Below are 17,365 nucleotides of genomic sequence, written 5' to 3'. Positions count from 1 at the left end.
CATCTGCGCTCTGCCCACTCTGCACTCTCCCAGATCCTTTGGGATTGCTTCTGACATTTCAAACCACCCATCAGCTTCAAACATCCAACAATTTATCCACACCAAAAAATGCTCAGCTTGACACAAAAATATTTAGTCTTTTTTTTCAGAGTTGTCTTCTCTGCCCCACGCTCCCAGAAACTACACTGTGCTGAGGCTTAGTATGGATTAAATTTAGTCCTGGGCCAATAGGAGGTGTTAAGGCCTGGTGTTTCAGGTCCAATAAAGATTAAAAATGGGAGCTGAATCCCTTGGAGAAAAGGAGATTTCCAGTTTTTAAGTGGATTACATACATCTTTTATCTAAACCAGGAAGGTCCTGGGTTATCAACCTTAAAATCATGACGTTATTTATGAAACGATAATTGAGATCATATTGAGAGTTAATTATATCTCTCTCCATTTACATTTGGACTCCTGGTGATAAGCTGTCCTACCTTTACAGACAGAATAAAGCTTCATTATACAAAATGATTGATGGGGTGGTGTAGAATGAGGAGTTTATTGGCCCCCTTTGGGGATTAATTTTGCTACACTATCATGTATTCTGTATTTATCAGATTTTTCAGAAAAACCCAATCAGAAAAATATGAGAGTTTTGTATCCATTTTATTACGTCTTTTTTTTTAAAACTAATCCCTTCTCCTGTATGGCCTGGTTGCTTTAGTTATCATGGATCAGCTTCTCATGGGGTCCTCTTGCACTTCGGATTTATTCCAGCTGAGGATCTGGTCCTAAATATCCAAATTCACAGATCTCAGAGGGAGAGGGGGAAAATGATAAGTTAAAAATGTATATGGTTCAGAACATAAGCCAACCACTATCTGATGCTGATAGGAGCAATTGGAATCTGCGAGAAGCTCAGCACTTTCAAAATTAAGCTATTATGTAGGTGCCAGTATTGATTGAAGCCTAACTTCAAGCACCCCTTTTTGGAAAAAACTTGGTTGCCATTTCTAGTCCAAATATTGAATTTTATAACCTATTTTAAAGCTCACTTTTACAGCACTAAATATTGCTTGGTCTACATCTTAGCACAACATAATTTTAGGGAAGGAATGGCATATTTCAGGATAAAGAAATAGGTCTTTCTAACAGGTGGGGTTTTTTTCATTTATTTTTGAAATGTCAGCTGCTTTTGCCATGTTTTTGTGGGTAGGTACCATGTGGTGTAAAATGGTATATTGTTTCATTGTTTTCTTGTACTTGTCTGCCTGTCTGTATCTCTTGCCTCTTGTCAATAATTGCCCGGTTCCATCCATTCTCTTTGAAGCACCCGGGACTGGCCTCTCTCAGAAGACAGGATCCTGAGCTACATCGACCATTGGTCTGACTGAGTATGGCCAGTCTTATAGTGTGTACTTAGATTATAAGATTTTTGGGGCAGGGACCATATTTTGGTTATGTGTTTGAACAGTACCTAGCACAATGGGTCCAATACTAGGGCATCAAGGTGCTGCTGTAATACAAATACTAAATAAATTTTTCTGGAGATTAGTTTTTATTTATTAATACTTAATGTAATATTTATCTTCTTACCAGGCGTTCTGGAGAACAGATTTGGAGTGTTTCAATTTTCCTTCTATTCTTTCTGCTTCTGTATGGAATTCTAGGAGTTCAGATGTTTGGAACTTTTACCTATCATTGCGTAACAAATGACACCCAGCCAGGGTAAGTTCATCAATAGATGGGCATTTTGGGGTGTATTCTCTCAATGTATATGGGTAATTTCTACTAATGTTAATGAGTGTAGATTGGACATATTATGTTAAAAGTAGACCAAAGCCATCAGTTATCACAAAAAGGTAAAGCCAGATACATCTGAAAATTTTTTTGCTAGAGTCATTGCTATGGCTATAGGCTGCAGTCTCCATAAAAGTGTGTGTGTGTGTGTGAGAGAGAGAGACAGCTAGCCAGCCAGACACACATCGAAGGAGGAGGAGCCCTGCGGCCATTGTTGCTGAATTGTGGCCTAGATCAAGTCCTTGCAATCAGGTCCTTGTCTGTGCTACCTTAATTCGGTTCCTTGGTGTTTATGCATTATGACAGTTTTCAATTACATGATTTTGTACTATTTTTTCTACTGTTCCCATGCTTCATTCAGTGCACCGGATGGATGGGGCTCATTTAATGAGCAGCTGTGCAATAATTTGTTTTCAGTGTGTGAATCTCATGTCTAATGTACTGCACACTATTCAAACCCTGCTCTGAAGAAAGAATTATTAATTTCCTCTTCTTTTCTATAGCACTAGTCACTAGAGTATTTAAGTGCTTCACACCACTGATTAATTGTCTTTTACAAGATCCCTGTGAGATGAAGCTATGGTATGAACTCCATGGTATAGATGGGGAACTTAGGCATAGAGAGACTAAGGTAAAACATGTCCACTAATTTTGGGTGCCCAATATGAGACATCTAAGATCTGATTGTTTAGATTACTTAGCATTATATCGCACTGTATATGTTACAATCCCAGCTCCTAATAACTTCAGTTGCCTCTATAAATGCTCAACATTTCTGCAGATCAGACCCCAGAGTTTCAAGGTAGGCACCTAGAAAATGAGGAACACACAGTTACCAGTGGCAGAGGCTGGGATAGAATCCCATTATTGAGGGTAGCATTCAGCTGCATTAACTGTGAGATCCTCCTTTCTGTTCCTGCAGTCCTCATTCACTACACACCTTCCAAATTCTGCAACAAATGAAGCAGGGTTCCCACAGAAAACATTCTTTTCGGTACACAACCCTGTTTCATCTCCAGAGGAGCTCCATTCTGTACACTTAATGAGGCAGGGATCCTGTGTAGAAAGTATGTGATCATGTAAAGACAATGTAAAGACTGTATCATAATTCATTCAAATCAGGCAACTTCCCGATACATGCTGCCTGGGGGGTTATTGAGAGTACAGGAGAGACAGGTCTCCAAGTTCTCAATTCAAGTGCCTGGACCCAGCACAGAGCTGCAACAATAGGGAAAGCCATCATCAGCCCCAGGCTGGAGCATGCTTAGTTTTGGTGGAATCTTCAGGGTACGTAGCTGCTAAGCCCTAGCAAATGTCTACTGAACATGTGCAAATTGCTGTTTTTCAAAGGCTTATGACTTGATTAAAGTTTGTAAAGATTAACAAGGATGACAAAAGGTACTTGCTTGATAGCAGGATGACCACCCTGCCAAATTTAAAATCCCTGTTCCAAAGCATGGATATGATAGAGCAGTGGTTCTCAAACTTTTGTACTGGTGACCCCTTTCACACAGCAAGCTTCTGAGTGTGACCCCCTAATAAATTAAAAACACTTTTATACCATTATAACCATTATACCATTGTAAATGCTGGAGGCAAAGCAGGGTTTGCGGTGGAGGCTGACAGCTCGCGACCCCCCATTTAATAACCTTGTGACCCCTTGAGGGGTCTTGACCCCCAGTTTGAGAACCTCTGTGCTAGAGCTTCCCAAAGAAAAGATTCCGGAAATTTATAACATGGGCAAAATATTTTAACTAGCTTCATTCTCAGAAATGACTGAAATATTTAGACTGAAATTTTCTGGAAAAATTCAGTCTGGGGCTGACAACCACCATGGGAAATTCGAGAGCAAACATTTAAAGTTTTTGGCAAAGTTATAAGCTACTGAAAACAGGGTCTTAATGTGAGAAGCATTGGGTAATCTTAATAATAGGTGATGCTAACAGCCTTATCTATGATAACTTGGATAAGTTGTGCCAAAGGATGGCTGATGGAAATAAGTCTAGAAATATCTGAAAAAAAAGTCAACACAAAGGAAAGAAAGGGCTTATTTAGCACAGAGATTTCCAAGGTGATTTCCATGTACCAGCTGGGGTCTGTAGATCATTTTGTGGGAGTCTGCAAGAGCTGGTAAGTGACATGATACTGGTTTCTCCTTGATTTTGATTGCTTTTAAATGCCTTCATGCTCTTCAGTGTGAAGAGCAGCCTGGAGTCTGGTAAAAGTAGCTGGAAACACGAAAGACCCTGTCTAGTTACCTCTGCTAGGAGGGATGGGAAGCAGGATCCTCCCTCAGGAATCAGAGCTACCAGAGGGATTGGAGCTGCCACCCAGAAAAGGAACATTCATATGGGAATTACATCTAGGGAGGCAGGAAGAAAGGAAGACTGGGTATATGGTAAGAGGTGGAGGTTCAGAAAGAAACACGTGAGGGGGAAATGAAATGAAAAGTAAATAATTCTATTAACTCTTTTTCAAAAAGGGCAAAACACTTACCACATTCTGGGCAGCTGCTAATACAAAATACTCTGTAAATACTTGTTTTCCAAGTAAGCACTTGCGGTAGTAGCTACAGGAATATAATTTGATCAAGAAGAAGGGGGTGGTGTCAAAAATATTGCTGCTACTTCCCCAAAATATTTCTAAAAGCCAATTGTTCCTTTCTATCCAGATTGTTAAAGTTTGTTCAGGTGCTGATCAGCACCCATTTTGACTACTGCAACCTCTTCTTCCTCTCTAGCATTCCTGACACCCACACTCCACCACTTCCATCCTCTCCACCGCCTCTTATTTTGTAATGTCAACTCTGGCAAATAGAAATACTTCTGTGCACTACGTGAAGTCTGAGCTATTCCCTCCTTCTGTGAGATCCGCATAATCTGACCTTCTTCCCAAAGGCTGAATAGTTTTTCTGTTGGATGATACTTCTTTTTGGTTTCCTCTCTTACTCGTCTCCTTTTTAGCTGCCAGGCTTCTTTGCTTACAGCAAACACTCTTTTCTTCCTAGGCAATTTTCTCACTCACATTCTCTTGTGATGATCAGTTATGTGACTACATCTCTGCTGTTGCAGCTTTTCCCTCATGATTTATCACACTGTTACAGTTCTCTTCCCACTAATGTTTTGTTCAGTGGACTTCCTTACTGTGGCACTTCTTTAGCTGATTGCTCTGTCTTTTGTACCCATTTCCTTTCTTGTTGGGAAAGTTTTTAACCACCAGAAGAGTGATAGAACCAGTGTCTGAAGGATTCAAGGGAGATGCAGCTTCCTTGTTACCACCAGAGTCCCAGGCAGGTTGCTGCTAATAGGTACTGAGATGCTAAGCCATGCAAGAAGTCCCACCTGAAGGGATATGAGCGATAGCCCTCTGTGATTTCCTGATTGGCTAGCACTCCCCATATAAACTGGGAAGCCATTTCTGGGAGTTGTCTGAGCAATGTAGACTTCCACACTTCCTGTCTCACAGCTTCTCAATCCCACATTCTCGACTCTTGACTTATGTTCAGCTCCCTACCCTGATCCCTGGTGTATTGTCTTCAGTTTAAGACCATTGCTGACCCTGGCTTGGGCTGACCCTGATACTCGCCTCACACTTTCAATTTGGTAACAGACTTTGACTTTGCAGTTTTGACCTGGCCTGGCCCTGGATTTATCTCTGATCTTCATCCCTGATACTGAATAGCTCACTCTATGCCCACAGGGCTGCCCACGACCCGAATCTGATACATTGTTCAGGTCACCGCCAGACTTGGCCACAGGCCACTGGCTGCACGATGGTAAGAGATCACCCAGCAGGCCCCTCCCTGCCCCCTAGGATGCAGACTTGGTGGTGAGGCTGCACCTGACTCTGACACAGTGCAAGGTCCAGGCTTATTGAGGGTTCTGGGTGCAGGGGCAATGGGACTCTGCAGAGGGGTCCAGGTGAAGGTAGTTGGGGCTCAGCAGAGGAGATATGAGGGGATAGGGCTTGGCAAGGGGCATCTGAGTGTGTGGGGGCTCAGCGGGGATGTTTGAGTGCTGGGGGATTGGTGCTTGGTGGGGTGGAGGTCTGGGTTCAGCTGTTTGGGGCTCAATGTGATGGGTCTGAGTGCGGGAGACTTGTCGGGTTGGGCTCATGAGTGTGGGGGTTCAAGTGTGGAGGACTCAGTGGGGGTGGTCTGGGGGTGGGGGGCCAGATGCAGGGAGGGTGGAGGTTGGTGAGGAGGGGTCTGGGTGCAGGGGTTATCCTTGGTGGGTTGAGGGTTTGGATACTGGGGGCTCAGTGAGGAGGTTCTGGATGCAGGGGGGAAGGTGAGGCTCTGTGGGGAGGGGCTGGATGCACGAGGGATGGGGGGATGGGGGGGCAGCTTCCTGTACACTGACCCCTCCCTCCACTGCTGAGGAGTGTTGGGGGCAGAAAGCGGAACTGGGACGGAGGAGCTTTCTACAGCTGGCATGGTGTCTGGGGGTGGGTCCCACCTGGCCCCAGCCACTTCTTGCAGAGGAAGAGGAAGTCCCATCCTCCTCAGCCCTGCTGAGGCTAGCAGTTGAGCCCAATGCAGGGTAGGAGCCACCGGGTAGGGCATCCCCAGCCCTGCCTGCCCTGCAGTGATTTACTTCTCTTCTGGCTGCTTGGGGCACCCAAAACAATGTGCCTTCGCTGCTGGGAAGCATAGAGCCGGCTCCGTGGGTGCTCCGGGACTGGAGCACCCATGGGGAAAAATTAGTGGGTGCTCTGCATCCAACGGTAGCTAAGCTTCCTACCCCGCCCCCCCACCTCCTCTTCCGCCTCCACGTCCTTCTCCGAGTGCTGTTTCTACGCTACTCCCTCCCTCCCAGTGCTTGCCGCTGCCAAACAGCTGTAGCAAGCTCTGGGAGGGAGGGGGGAGGAGCAGGAACATGGCACGCTCAGGAGAGGAGGTAGGGAAGAGGTGTGGCCGGGGTGAGGATTTGGGGAAGGAGTTGAATAGGGGCAGTGAGGGGGTGGAGTTGGAGTGGGAACTTTGGGGAAGGGGTTGGAATGGGGGCTGGAGGGGGGTTGAGCACCCACCAGTGCCAGAAGAAGTCAGCGCCTATGCAGTGGGAAGCAAAGAAATCTGCCGGGGACATGAAGTCTGCATATGTGCAGTGGCACAGAATTCCCTCAGGAGTATCCTATATGGACTGGTAGGAGGATAGAGTCAAAGTGTTTCTGTTGCCCTAACAACTTCCTTTTCATCAGGGTGGATTGATTTTAAATCAAAGTGATGTAAATCATGAGTTTGAATCAGCAAGAAGCAAACCTTGATTTAAATAATCAATTTTAAATCTTGTATTGCATTTGTATTTTCAATTTTCCTAAAAAGAGGTCGATTGTCATTGGTTGGTAACCATTAAAACATGTTGATTTGCAATTAAATGTAGCTTTCATGCTAGTACTTTTCTTTGCTCACCAAGAGGAGACATTATACAATTTTATCTTAGCAATTATAGTTTAATTTTCATTTTTAAAGATTTTTTATTTTTACATTTTTATTATTTTAGTTTAGAAAATGGTGAATGATGCATTTCTTAATTTCTAGATGATTAATTTTTTACTCATGTTTTGTATCAAACTCTATTTAGATGGATATTGGAATCCACATTTTTTTTGAGTTACACAAATCTATTTTAAATGTGCTGGATACATAAAACATTTTTTTTATCAAAACCTGTTTTGCATTTAAAACTAACTGATTTCTTAAAGGAAATATCTATAGTTAGTGAATTGAACTGATTGTTTCTGGTCACCATGCCCTTCAAAATTTTAGAACTATCTCATCCTTTCACACTTAGTTTTTCTGCTGGCAGATTGAAAGAGGAAAACAAGCATTTCTTCTTTTTTTCAGTTCCCAGTTGCTTTCTTAGTTTTGAATGAACTAATCATTGAACTGAAGTAGCTGAATAAACTGAAATGAAGAAAATATTCTCACTGCATCTGCAGAAGAGGCTACTGTTGTCAAAAGCTGGTTTAGCACTTCAACAAACTTTGGTCCCAGCTGATTTGCCAGTGGCTGTCACCAGTTCAGTGGTTTGATTTTCTTTAAACTTTGACAGCAAATGTCTACCACTTAATATTTTTTAAATTTAACTTAATTGATTTTACTAGATTGTAGGGCTAAAAATAGGTTATCATTATTTCAGATTTAATTTTAAATAGATTTATTTTTAAGAGAAAAATATATTTAATTTAAATTAAAAAATCTTAATTAAATAAAACTTTTTTCAAATAATTTACTTTTATTCACCTTACTTCTCATTATAATAATTAAATTAACACTCTCCCTTGCAAAATTCCTTGTTTAAAGTAAGAATGCTTACCGATTATCATCAACATCCACCAGTTACTTAATCATCTAGGTTTCAGAGTAGCAGCCATGTTAGTCTGTATCAGCAAAAAAACAAGGAGTCTTTGTGGCACCTTAGAGACTAACAAATTTATTTGGGCATAAGCTTTCGTGGGCTAGAACCCACTTCATCAGATGCATGGAGTGACAATACAGGAGCAGGTATAAATACATGAAAGGATGGGGATTGCTTTACGAAGTGTGAGGTCAATCTAACAAGATAGATCAATTAACAGCAGGATGCCAAGGGAGGAAAGCAGTTTGTGGATAACTTCTCAAAATGTTAGGACTCAGCATCATTAGCAGGCATATCTGAAAACTTACTACAGCCTGTAATGGAGGAAATAAACATGGCTAATAACAACATTAAAAAAATTTCAGACATTGTCTTATGTCAGTGGCAGGAAAAAAAATAAATAACAGTAACTATTTGGATTTCTATAAAAGAGAGAACAATCAAAGAGAAAGCTAAGAAAAATCCACACTGCAAGAATTCTTTCAAAGAGCAGGTGAATGTATTGGTACTAGCTGAACAACTTACACTGCTTTAATGTTGTCTTTGGGATTCATTCAAAAGTCTCTATAAAGGGTCATGTTTTCCTTTGGTTTATATTTGAAAAATGCAATGCATTTTTAAACTGGATCCCAGCAAAAATACAGTGTATTTTGTTGCCCATCTTTATTCCCTAGATTTGTTTGGTACCTAGGCAAGTCTGATATACAATATTAATTTTAATGAAGTGATGAATTTATATTTTATCATTTCTATGCTAGCTTGAGGAAAGTCCAAGTTTTAAATACAGAACATGTGGAGATATCTTTCAGAGTCAAATTGGATGCATTTTTAGCCTCACAATATTTTGGCCATTTCCATTTGTATCTTTACTGTAGTTATAAAGACTATTAAGATATGATTTTGTTACAGAAAGTAAATTAGGTACTCTAAGTACCCAGATCCTCTCCTAGTGTAATCATCAAAGCTCAGTTGATTTCAGTAGAACTGTACAGACTTAGACAAGCTGAGTATCAGTATAATGTGAACCCCATTTATTCATATTCCCAAAGTAATGTGAATCAAATGGGTCTTGGATTGGCTTGTACCTCTTGCAGATGCCTTTATGTCTCCATCTGATAAAGTTTCCCGATAATGTAATTGTTGTGCTGGGCTAGTCATACTTTTTCTTGTTCTTCTTATTCATTAATATGTGTGTATGTTCAGTCTAGTCACTGTATTATGAGGGATAATCAGACAAAAATATTAATCTGTTTTTCTCTAGCTCTAAACCAGTGGAATGTCAAAAGCATCAAATATCCATAACCATCCTGAGATAATTTAGACAGTTATATCATAGGTTTTACATAGCCAAAAACATCTATATAATAATTTTCTAGTGCTGCAACCATTTTATTTTATATTCCTGCTGGTGATAAAACTGAAAAGGTATCTAGGTGACAAGTAAGCTGTAAGAGAGACCAAGCTGAATATACTTCAGCGTAGTTCAATATGTACATAGGTCTACATTTATTGCCTCATCAAACAATTAATTGGCACCATCAACACAGATAAATATAGAAACAAGCAATAACCTGCCCTCACTGTTCAAACCCACATGTCATCCTCTGTCAAGATGTCAGGAAAGAAATGTTGCTTTATAGATGTGCTTCTTGCAGAAAAATTGGCAAAATAAGAATGAAAGCAAATGAAACTCCAAATTATGTGTATAAAGGCCAAAATTTTAAGACTTTGGTGTCTCAAATACAGAACTTCAAAAAAAAATAGACATTGAAACCTTGGGTATAAGTAAGGCTAAGATTATGTCGTGGAAGTCACAAAATCCATGTCTTCCAGTGACCTCAGTGACATTGGGGGCCCCGCAGCAGCCCAGCCTCCGCAGCGGTGACCCCTGAGCTGCCCAACTGCTGCCGCTGGCAGACGGGACTGCAGCCAAGGGCCCCCCACAGCTCTCAGCTTCTGGTGGCAGCGGCAGAGGGACCCCGGAGCTGCTCAGCGGCCACGGATGTGTGTGTGTGTGCGTACAGGGGGGAAGGGGCGCAGCTTCCGAGCCGCCACCGCTGGCAGGGGTCCCCCTGCAACTGCTCAGCTGATGCAAGAAACCAGAGCCCCTCGCAGCTCCTGGCAGCTGCTGATGGTGGCAAAGGGACCCCGGAACTGCTCAGCGGCCACATGTGGGGGGCCACTCCCTGCAGCTCCCAGCCACTGCCATAGGCAGCAGAGGGTCCCCAGAGCTGCTCAGCAGGTCGGAGGGAGCCCCCCCCGCAGCGCTCAGCAAATGGCAGCAGAGGGACTCTGGAGCTGTTCAGTGTGAGGAGGGCCCCCGCAGCTCCCCTGCCACTGTGAGTGGTGGGGGACTCCCCGCCCCCGCAGCTCCCAGCCCTGCAGGGCGGCAGGGGGATCCCTCCCAGCCACTGGGCAATGGGGGCCCTGCAGCTCCCAGCCACTGCGGAGGGTGGGGGCAAGGTGCTGGATCCTCCTCCCTCCCCATTTTGTCTGGGATGTTTTTAATAAAAGTCAGGTACTGGTCCCGGCTTCCGTGATTTTTTGTTAATTTCTTGTGACCAGTCCCTGACTTTTATTAAAAATATCCATGACAAAATCGTAACCTTAGGTATAAGTTAGTAATAACACTTCTGAACTGAATGAGATATAGAAATCTGTGGACTAAGATACTGAAAAAAATATATATAGATAGTAGAAAAATACTACAGAATTCATATATTCATAGAGTTTAAGCTCCCAAGGGACTATTTGATTGTCTAGTCTGAGCTCCTGTATATCACAGGCCATTAAATTTCACTCAGATACCCCTGCATTGAACCCTATAACTTGGGTTTAACTAAAGCATAACTTGTTTTTGGCTAAGGCATATCTTCCATAAAAGCATCTAGTCTTGATTTGAAGCTAGCAAGAGATGGAAAATTCACCACTTCCTAAGGGAGTTGGTTGCAGTGGTTAATCACTCTCACTCTTAAAAACGAGTGTCTAATTTGAATTTGTTTGGCTTCAGCTTCCAGCCATTGGTTCTTATTACGCCTTTCTCTGATAGTTTACAGGGTCCTGGTATTTTCTCCTTGTGAAGATACTTATGCAATGTAATGAAGTCACCTCTTAATCTTCTTTTTTGAAAGTTAAACATATAGAACTCTTTAAATATCTCACTGTAAGGTATTTTCTCCAGCCCTTGAATAATGTATGTAGCTTTTTTTTTTCTGTACCCTCTCCAATTTTTAACATCCTTTTAAAGACTGTGGACACCAGAACTATATGCAGTTTTCTAGTATCAGTCTCATCATTGCCATATACAGAGTTAAAATCACTTTCCTACTTCTCCTCACTACTCTCCTGTTTGTATATCCAAGGCTCACATTAGCCCTTTCTGCCACAGTTTCTCACTGGGAGCTCATGGTCACTGTGTCCGCTATTTCATTAGAGTCACTGCTTTCCAGCATACAATACCCCATTCTGTAGGAATGGTCTGCACTTTTTGTTCCTAGATATATAATTTTTCACTGGACTATATTAAAACTAGGGCTAATCAGAAAACTTTTGTTGAAATAGTTTTCTGTTGGAAAATGCTCCTCTGGAAAAAAAGAAATTTCCCACCAACAACCCCCCACATTTTCCTCAAATGGTTTTTCTTTTCATTTCATTTCAGTAAAGTTTCAAAAATTTTGTTTCAAACGTTTATCATTTCAGAATTCATTTTATGGGCTTTTTCTTTTTTATATTATTTCTATTATTCTTACATTATTTCATAACATGTTAGGAGTAGTAGTCCGCATGTATACACCATGTCAGGTTATGTCATATTATGACATAATAGGTGAAATATTCAGTTACTTTTTTATATTGACACTAAGTGTCAAACTGTTTCATTTTGACACAAACACTTTGATTTAGAAAATAAGATGTTTCAATCTGTGTTAAGTAGCATCCACCCTTTATTATTATTATTTTTTAAAAATTAGTATTTTGATTATGTTGTCATATTGTGACATGATCTGACATGTCATACTATGCATTGCTACTACTGACGTGAATTATTGTAAAATACTTTAAAAACTAAAATGGAAAAATTGAAACAAAATTTTTAAATTTTTCCTGAAATGAATTTTTTTTCACAATTTCTGTTTCACAAGAAATTTCAAAAATACTTTTATTCCAATTCATAAAGAAAACAAAATTTCAACATATAGATGTTTCCAGAAAAATGGAAATTCTGAGTTTTGCAAAGATCTAATTAAAATGCTTTTTGTTTGAATGAGCCCAGTTTACTAAGTGATCCAGATCTCTTTGTTAATTGCCCTGTCCTCAAACTAATTTACCACTCTGTCAACCTTTATATCATCTACAGATTTTATCAGCAGTGATTTTATATTTACTTCCAGATCATTGATGAAAATGTTGAATAGCATCAGGCCTAATACTGATTCCTGATGAAACACTCCCATTCCGGATGATTTCCAGTTGACAACTGTTTTTTTTTAGGTTCATCATTTAGCTAGTTCTTAATCTGGAACATGGGAGCGATTCCAGAGGACTGGAAAAAGGAAAATATACTGCCAATCTATGAAAAGGGGAATAAGGAATAAGGCCAGTCAGTTTAACTTCAATACCTGGAAAGATAATGGAACAAATAATTAAGAAATCCATTTGCAAACACCTAGAAGATTATAATAAGGTGATAAGTAACAGTCAGCATGGATTTGTCAAGAACAAATCATGTCAAACCACCCCAGCTGCCTCTTATGCAGGACATTTCTGCTATCTCACATTGGACACAGAGTGAAATAAGGCAGCCTGGCTGTTCCAGTTTCAGTGGGACCTGCTGGGTGAGATTAAGAATGAGTTTGCTGGAGTTGAGGCTCCGCTGGATCTGGGCATGTCATCCGGATAGACAATCAGTTGAATGAAGGACAGGAAGAAAGAAGATGGGAGGCATTGGAGCTGCGCCCACCACTATTGGGTCCTGCTCCACAAGTCAAGGGAGCGAGGGTGATGTTTTAACCTGTACTTCTATTGTGGCAAACTGTGTTGTGCGATCTCTGATTCCCCCTTGAGGAACCCAAACCAAAGAGACCCAGGAAAACAAGCCAGCCCAGGCCTGGTAAAGGGGACTGGCCTGAGCACCTTGACAAAACGTTCCTGTAGGAGAGGGCAGGATTCCCTAGACCCCTCCCAGGTCCCACTGGCTTTCATTTACCTTCTCTACTCTCCAAATGGCTGCACTTAGGGCAGTTTTTTTGGGGTAATTGCTCCCTGGCAGAGGGCCAGTTCTTCTTTCTCCCTGTCCCTTATTAGAGAGGAGCTAATTTAGCTGGAACAACGGTCAGCGTCACAAGACAGCCCCGGATAGGGCTTTATGGGCTCAGTCTCTGAAAGTCTATTGCCCCTTCAAGGGATTTAACCCCCACCTCTCTTTCAGGGGTGTGTTACTTAGCTATCAGCCGGGGAAGCTCCAGAAGCAGTGTGGTTGATGGCTGTCTCCTCCTTGGATGGCCTGCTTCTGTTACATGCAGTCTCTGCATGGAGCAGCCTTCTTACCGGTCACCATCCCTTCCTATGGTAGGCTTCCCCTGATAAGCCCCTCCTCCTCCAGGGTGAACAAGCTGTGCTGATAACCCTCATTAGTGCAGCATAGGCCCAGAGGAGCTTTTTAGCCTGCTCTCATCTTGTGGGGGGCATGTCCCTTCACAGTTCCTTTTTGGTCTTGATCCATGGTCCTATCCTGAATGAGTGCTGAGTGCTATCGACCAAATGCATTTGCAAGTATCAGCTGAGCTATGTGTCCCAGAGTGTTTCCTTTCAATCTCTTTGCAGCAGGCCCTTGTTGTTTCAGGTGCAGTGGATAATTTTATTGGCGTGAATGCAGCCTGGACCCATGCATATCCGTTCTGTCCTTGGCTATGCCAATGTGGCCTCTATGCGAAGCTGGAGAAGTGGTTTTGGTCAGGCCTCCTTAAAAATTCTTAGGGTTCATCCTATCCCTTGAGGATCTTGAGATGGACTGTTGTAAGGTGAAAGCGGCCCTGGAGTAGGCAGCTTCACTGAACATCTGAGAATTAAAGTGCTTCCTGGATTTGCGAATTTCTATTAGAAATGTATCTTGAGGTAATCAGAGTGCCCTAAGTTGCCCTAAGTTTCTCTGGTTACCCAGAACCCAAAAATCCCTTTGAGCAATTGAAACTTACATTTACTTCCACTACCATACTTCTAACATAGTGATCAGGGCAGTACTTTCCCAGGAACATGGCCCCTTACTCCAGGAAACTCACTCCCACAGAATAAAACTATTAGATCCTGGATAAAGAACTCCTGGTGATCAAAACCACCTTTGAGGAGTGGTGCTGCTATCTGGAAAGGCTTAGTACCCCATCCAAGTGTACACTGACCATAAGAATTTAGACTGTTTGAATAAGGCCAAAGCCCTCAACCCACAGCAAATCAATGTGCCCTGTTTTTTTTTCACATTACAACTTTGTAGGGTGGGTCTACACTACCACAGTAAATTGATCTAACTTCACGTAACTGAAGGTGTGTGAATAACATAATTGAAGTCGATGTAGTTAGATCCACTTACTGCGGTGGCTACACTGCGCTGTATCAAGGGGAGAGTGTTTCCTTATGCTTCTTGGGGAGGTGGAGTACACAAATCGATGGAAGAGACCCGGTAAGTCGACACTCGCTGCATTGATTGCAGCAGTGCCGATCTACCGGAATGTGTAGACATGCCCGTAATCTCCTGTCATTCCAGGGACCAGAAATAGCAAAGCTAATATTCTGTCCAGGAAAGGAGAACGGTACGCTGTGATGATCTCGAACCCCAAAACTTCCAACATTCTTAAACCTCAAAACTTCCTGGGCAACCCCTCTGCCAAGACCTTGTTGCCCTGAGGTGATTAACCTCAGCTCCGGAGATTCCTTCTGACGAGCAGAAAGCCATAATTAGGCATTCCCACAGCATCCAAGATGGGATAACTTATGTGAAAGGGCGCATATACACGTCTCCTGGACCTCCAAGAATTATAGTCCAGCAAGTTTGCCATGGCTCACCCTTATCAAGACTTTTGGGCAGATTCAAGACCCAGTGCCTATTTCCTTGTCTCTTTCGGTGACCTCACATGCAAGCCACAGTGCAGGCCTGTGTTACCTCTTGTAATGCATGTGCCCACTCCAAGGGGCATGACAAACCCCTCAGCCTCTTCCAAACTCTCAAGACTCCATTTAATCCCTGGGCAGTCATCACCCTAGATTTCATAGTAGACTTACCCAAGTCCAGTAGGCTCATGATGATTCTGATCCTGGTGGACACCTCACTAAGATAGCACATTTCATTCCCTGTATTGGCATGCCCTCCTCCCAGGGAACCACACAGCTCTGCCTGGATCAAGTTATCTACTTCCACAGCCTTCCAGAGTGCATCATCTCTGATTGCAGTCACAATATATCTTCGGATTCTGGCATGAAGTCCTCTGGATGTTGGGCATTCGCTCCTTTATCTCCTTTGCCTATCATTCCCAGGCAAACGGTCAGGCACAAAGGACAAACAAAATTTGGAACTGTACCTGTGGTACTACTACCAGTACAACTGTATCAAGTTTATGTACATAATGCGGAACATGCCTTTACAAGACAGAATCCCTTTTTGTCAAACTATGGGTTCTCTAATTTACCCAGAACGACCCATGAACTCCCCCAGCCCAGCAGCCTTAGTCTGGGTGTAACAGATCCATCGGATCCAAGATGACCTGAAAACCCATGTGGCCAAAAGAAGCTACAAGCAATGTGCAGACTGTCAATGACATGAAGGGCCCACTTTTTCTGTAGGCCAGATGGTGTGGCTTTTAACCAAACAGCTGCACACAGACAGGCCATCTCATAAACTTGATTACAAGTTCTTGCAACCTTATTAATTTGCTGACAAATCAATCCAGTTACCTTTGAATTCCTCCTGCCCCACTCTCTCTAAATCCACCCAGCATTTCACATATTTTCTAAAGCCCCATACACAGAGTGTGTTTCCTTCTTGCTACCAACTGCCCCCCACCCCCAGGCCACTACATGTTCAAGGTCATGATGAATATGTCATCCTCGAGATCCTGGATGCAAGAATGAGACTGGGTAAATTCTGGCATTTGATTGATTGTGAGGGTTACAGTCCTGAAGAATTCTCCTGGACCCCACAAAAAACGTTCCTATGCCCCTGTCCTGATAAAAGATCTTTCACAAAAAGACAACCAGGAAAACCCAGCCTACCGACACCCAGAGGGCACCCTAAAGGGGAGAGATGGTGTGAACCCAGGTCCAGAGGTCACCAGGCTGTTCTCAAATCGTAGCCACCACCTGGCAACTTTCTGCTACCAGTGGGGAGTGTGGGCTGGTGGAGCATAGTTCACTGTAGGCACCACCTACAAAGCTCACAATTACAGAAAACCCAACCTCTCTGATTGGCTGAGAATCATTACTTAAGTCAGAAAGGGGCACAGAAAGTTGTCTAAGCAATTATGTGAATCCCTGGCTGGCTACTACATTAGACCTTCCTTGTTCCTACCTTTCTGTGCTGTTCCTGCCCTTATTCCAGATCCCTGCTTCTATGCCACACCCTTAGCTATTGGCTCCAGCTCTGACCCTTGGCTCATTTCCTAATTCTGACTCTGGCTCTGAACCTCGGCTTGATTCTTGACAGCATCTGTCTCTGTTGCTGACCTCCGGGTCCTGGCTCCTGCTCTTATTGTGAGGTCTGCATGCTTAAGTCCCTGTCTGCAAAAAGAGGAATGCCCAATCCTATCATATAATGTAACAATAATAATACATTTAGACACAGCCTTTTACAGAAAAGGTTCAGGAAGTTTTATTGTCTGAATACAATTATGAGGCACATTAAATATGGACAGTATTTCTTTGATTTTAATTTAAAAGATTAAACAGATTCTGCTCTCACAATATATTTAGGAAACTGATTCTCAAACCACAGGCATAAAGGCTTCAGCCCTAAGCATGTCTAAAATATTTAATGTAAATTAATACATAGGAAACAAATTCTGACCTTAGAGAATTATAGGAATATAAGAAATCAGAGAGAGAACCTTATCTAGAAATTTAATGTGTACCTACGCAAACGTTCTTTGAAGTGTTTCCAAATGTTAACTAGCAGCAATGAATAGATTTAAAGACAACTGAAATATTAAATAATCTGAAACCTGTAACGACTGTGGAAGTAGC

At 42.3% G+C, this 17,365-nt stretch overlaps 1 protein-coding gene across 2 annotated transcripts in view; it reads left to right on the top strand.

The window, feature by feature from the left end:
- Positions 1-17,365, top strand: part of NALCN (sodium leak channel, non-selective) — a 389,689-nt gene that overhangs the window by 63,250 nt on the left and 309,074 nt on the right. For both annotated transcript variants that reach the window (XM_038386658.2, XM_038386660.2), the window contains exon 6: positions 1,581-1,709. In XM_038386658.2, coding sequence (XP_038242586.1) covers positions 1,581-1,709 — 129 coding nt within the window. The remainder of the gene's footprint in view (positions 1-1,580; positions 1,710-17,365) is intronic.

Source organism: Dermochelys coriacea, chromosome 1 (genome assembly GCF_009764565.3).
Source record: "Dermochelys coriacea isolate rDerCor1 chromosome 1, rDerCor1.pri.v4, whole genome shotgun sequence".
Classification (NCBI taxonomy): Eukaryota; Metazoa; Chordata; order Testudines; family Dermochelyidae; genus Dermochelys; species Dermochelys coriacea.
This window is presented reverse-complemented; position numbering and strand designations above follow the sequence as displayed.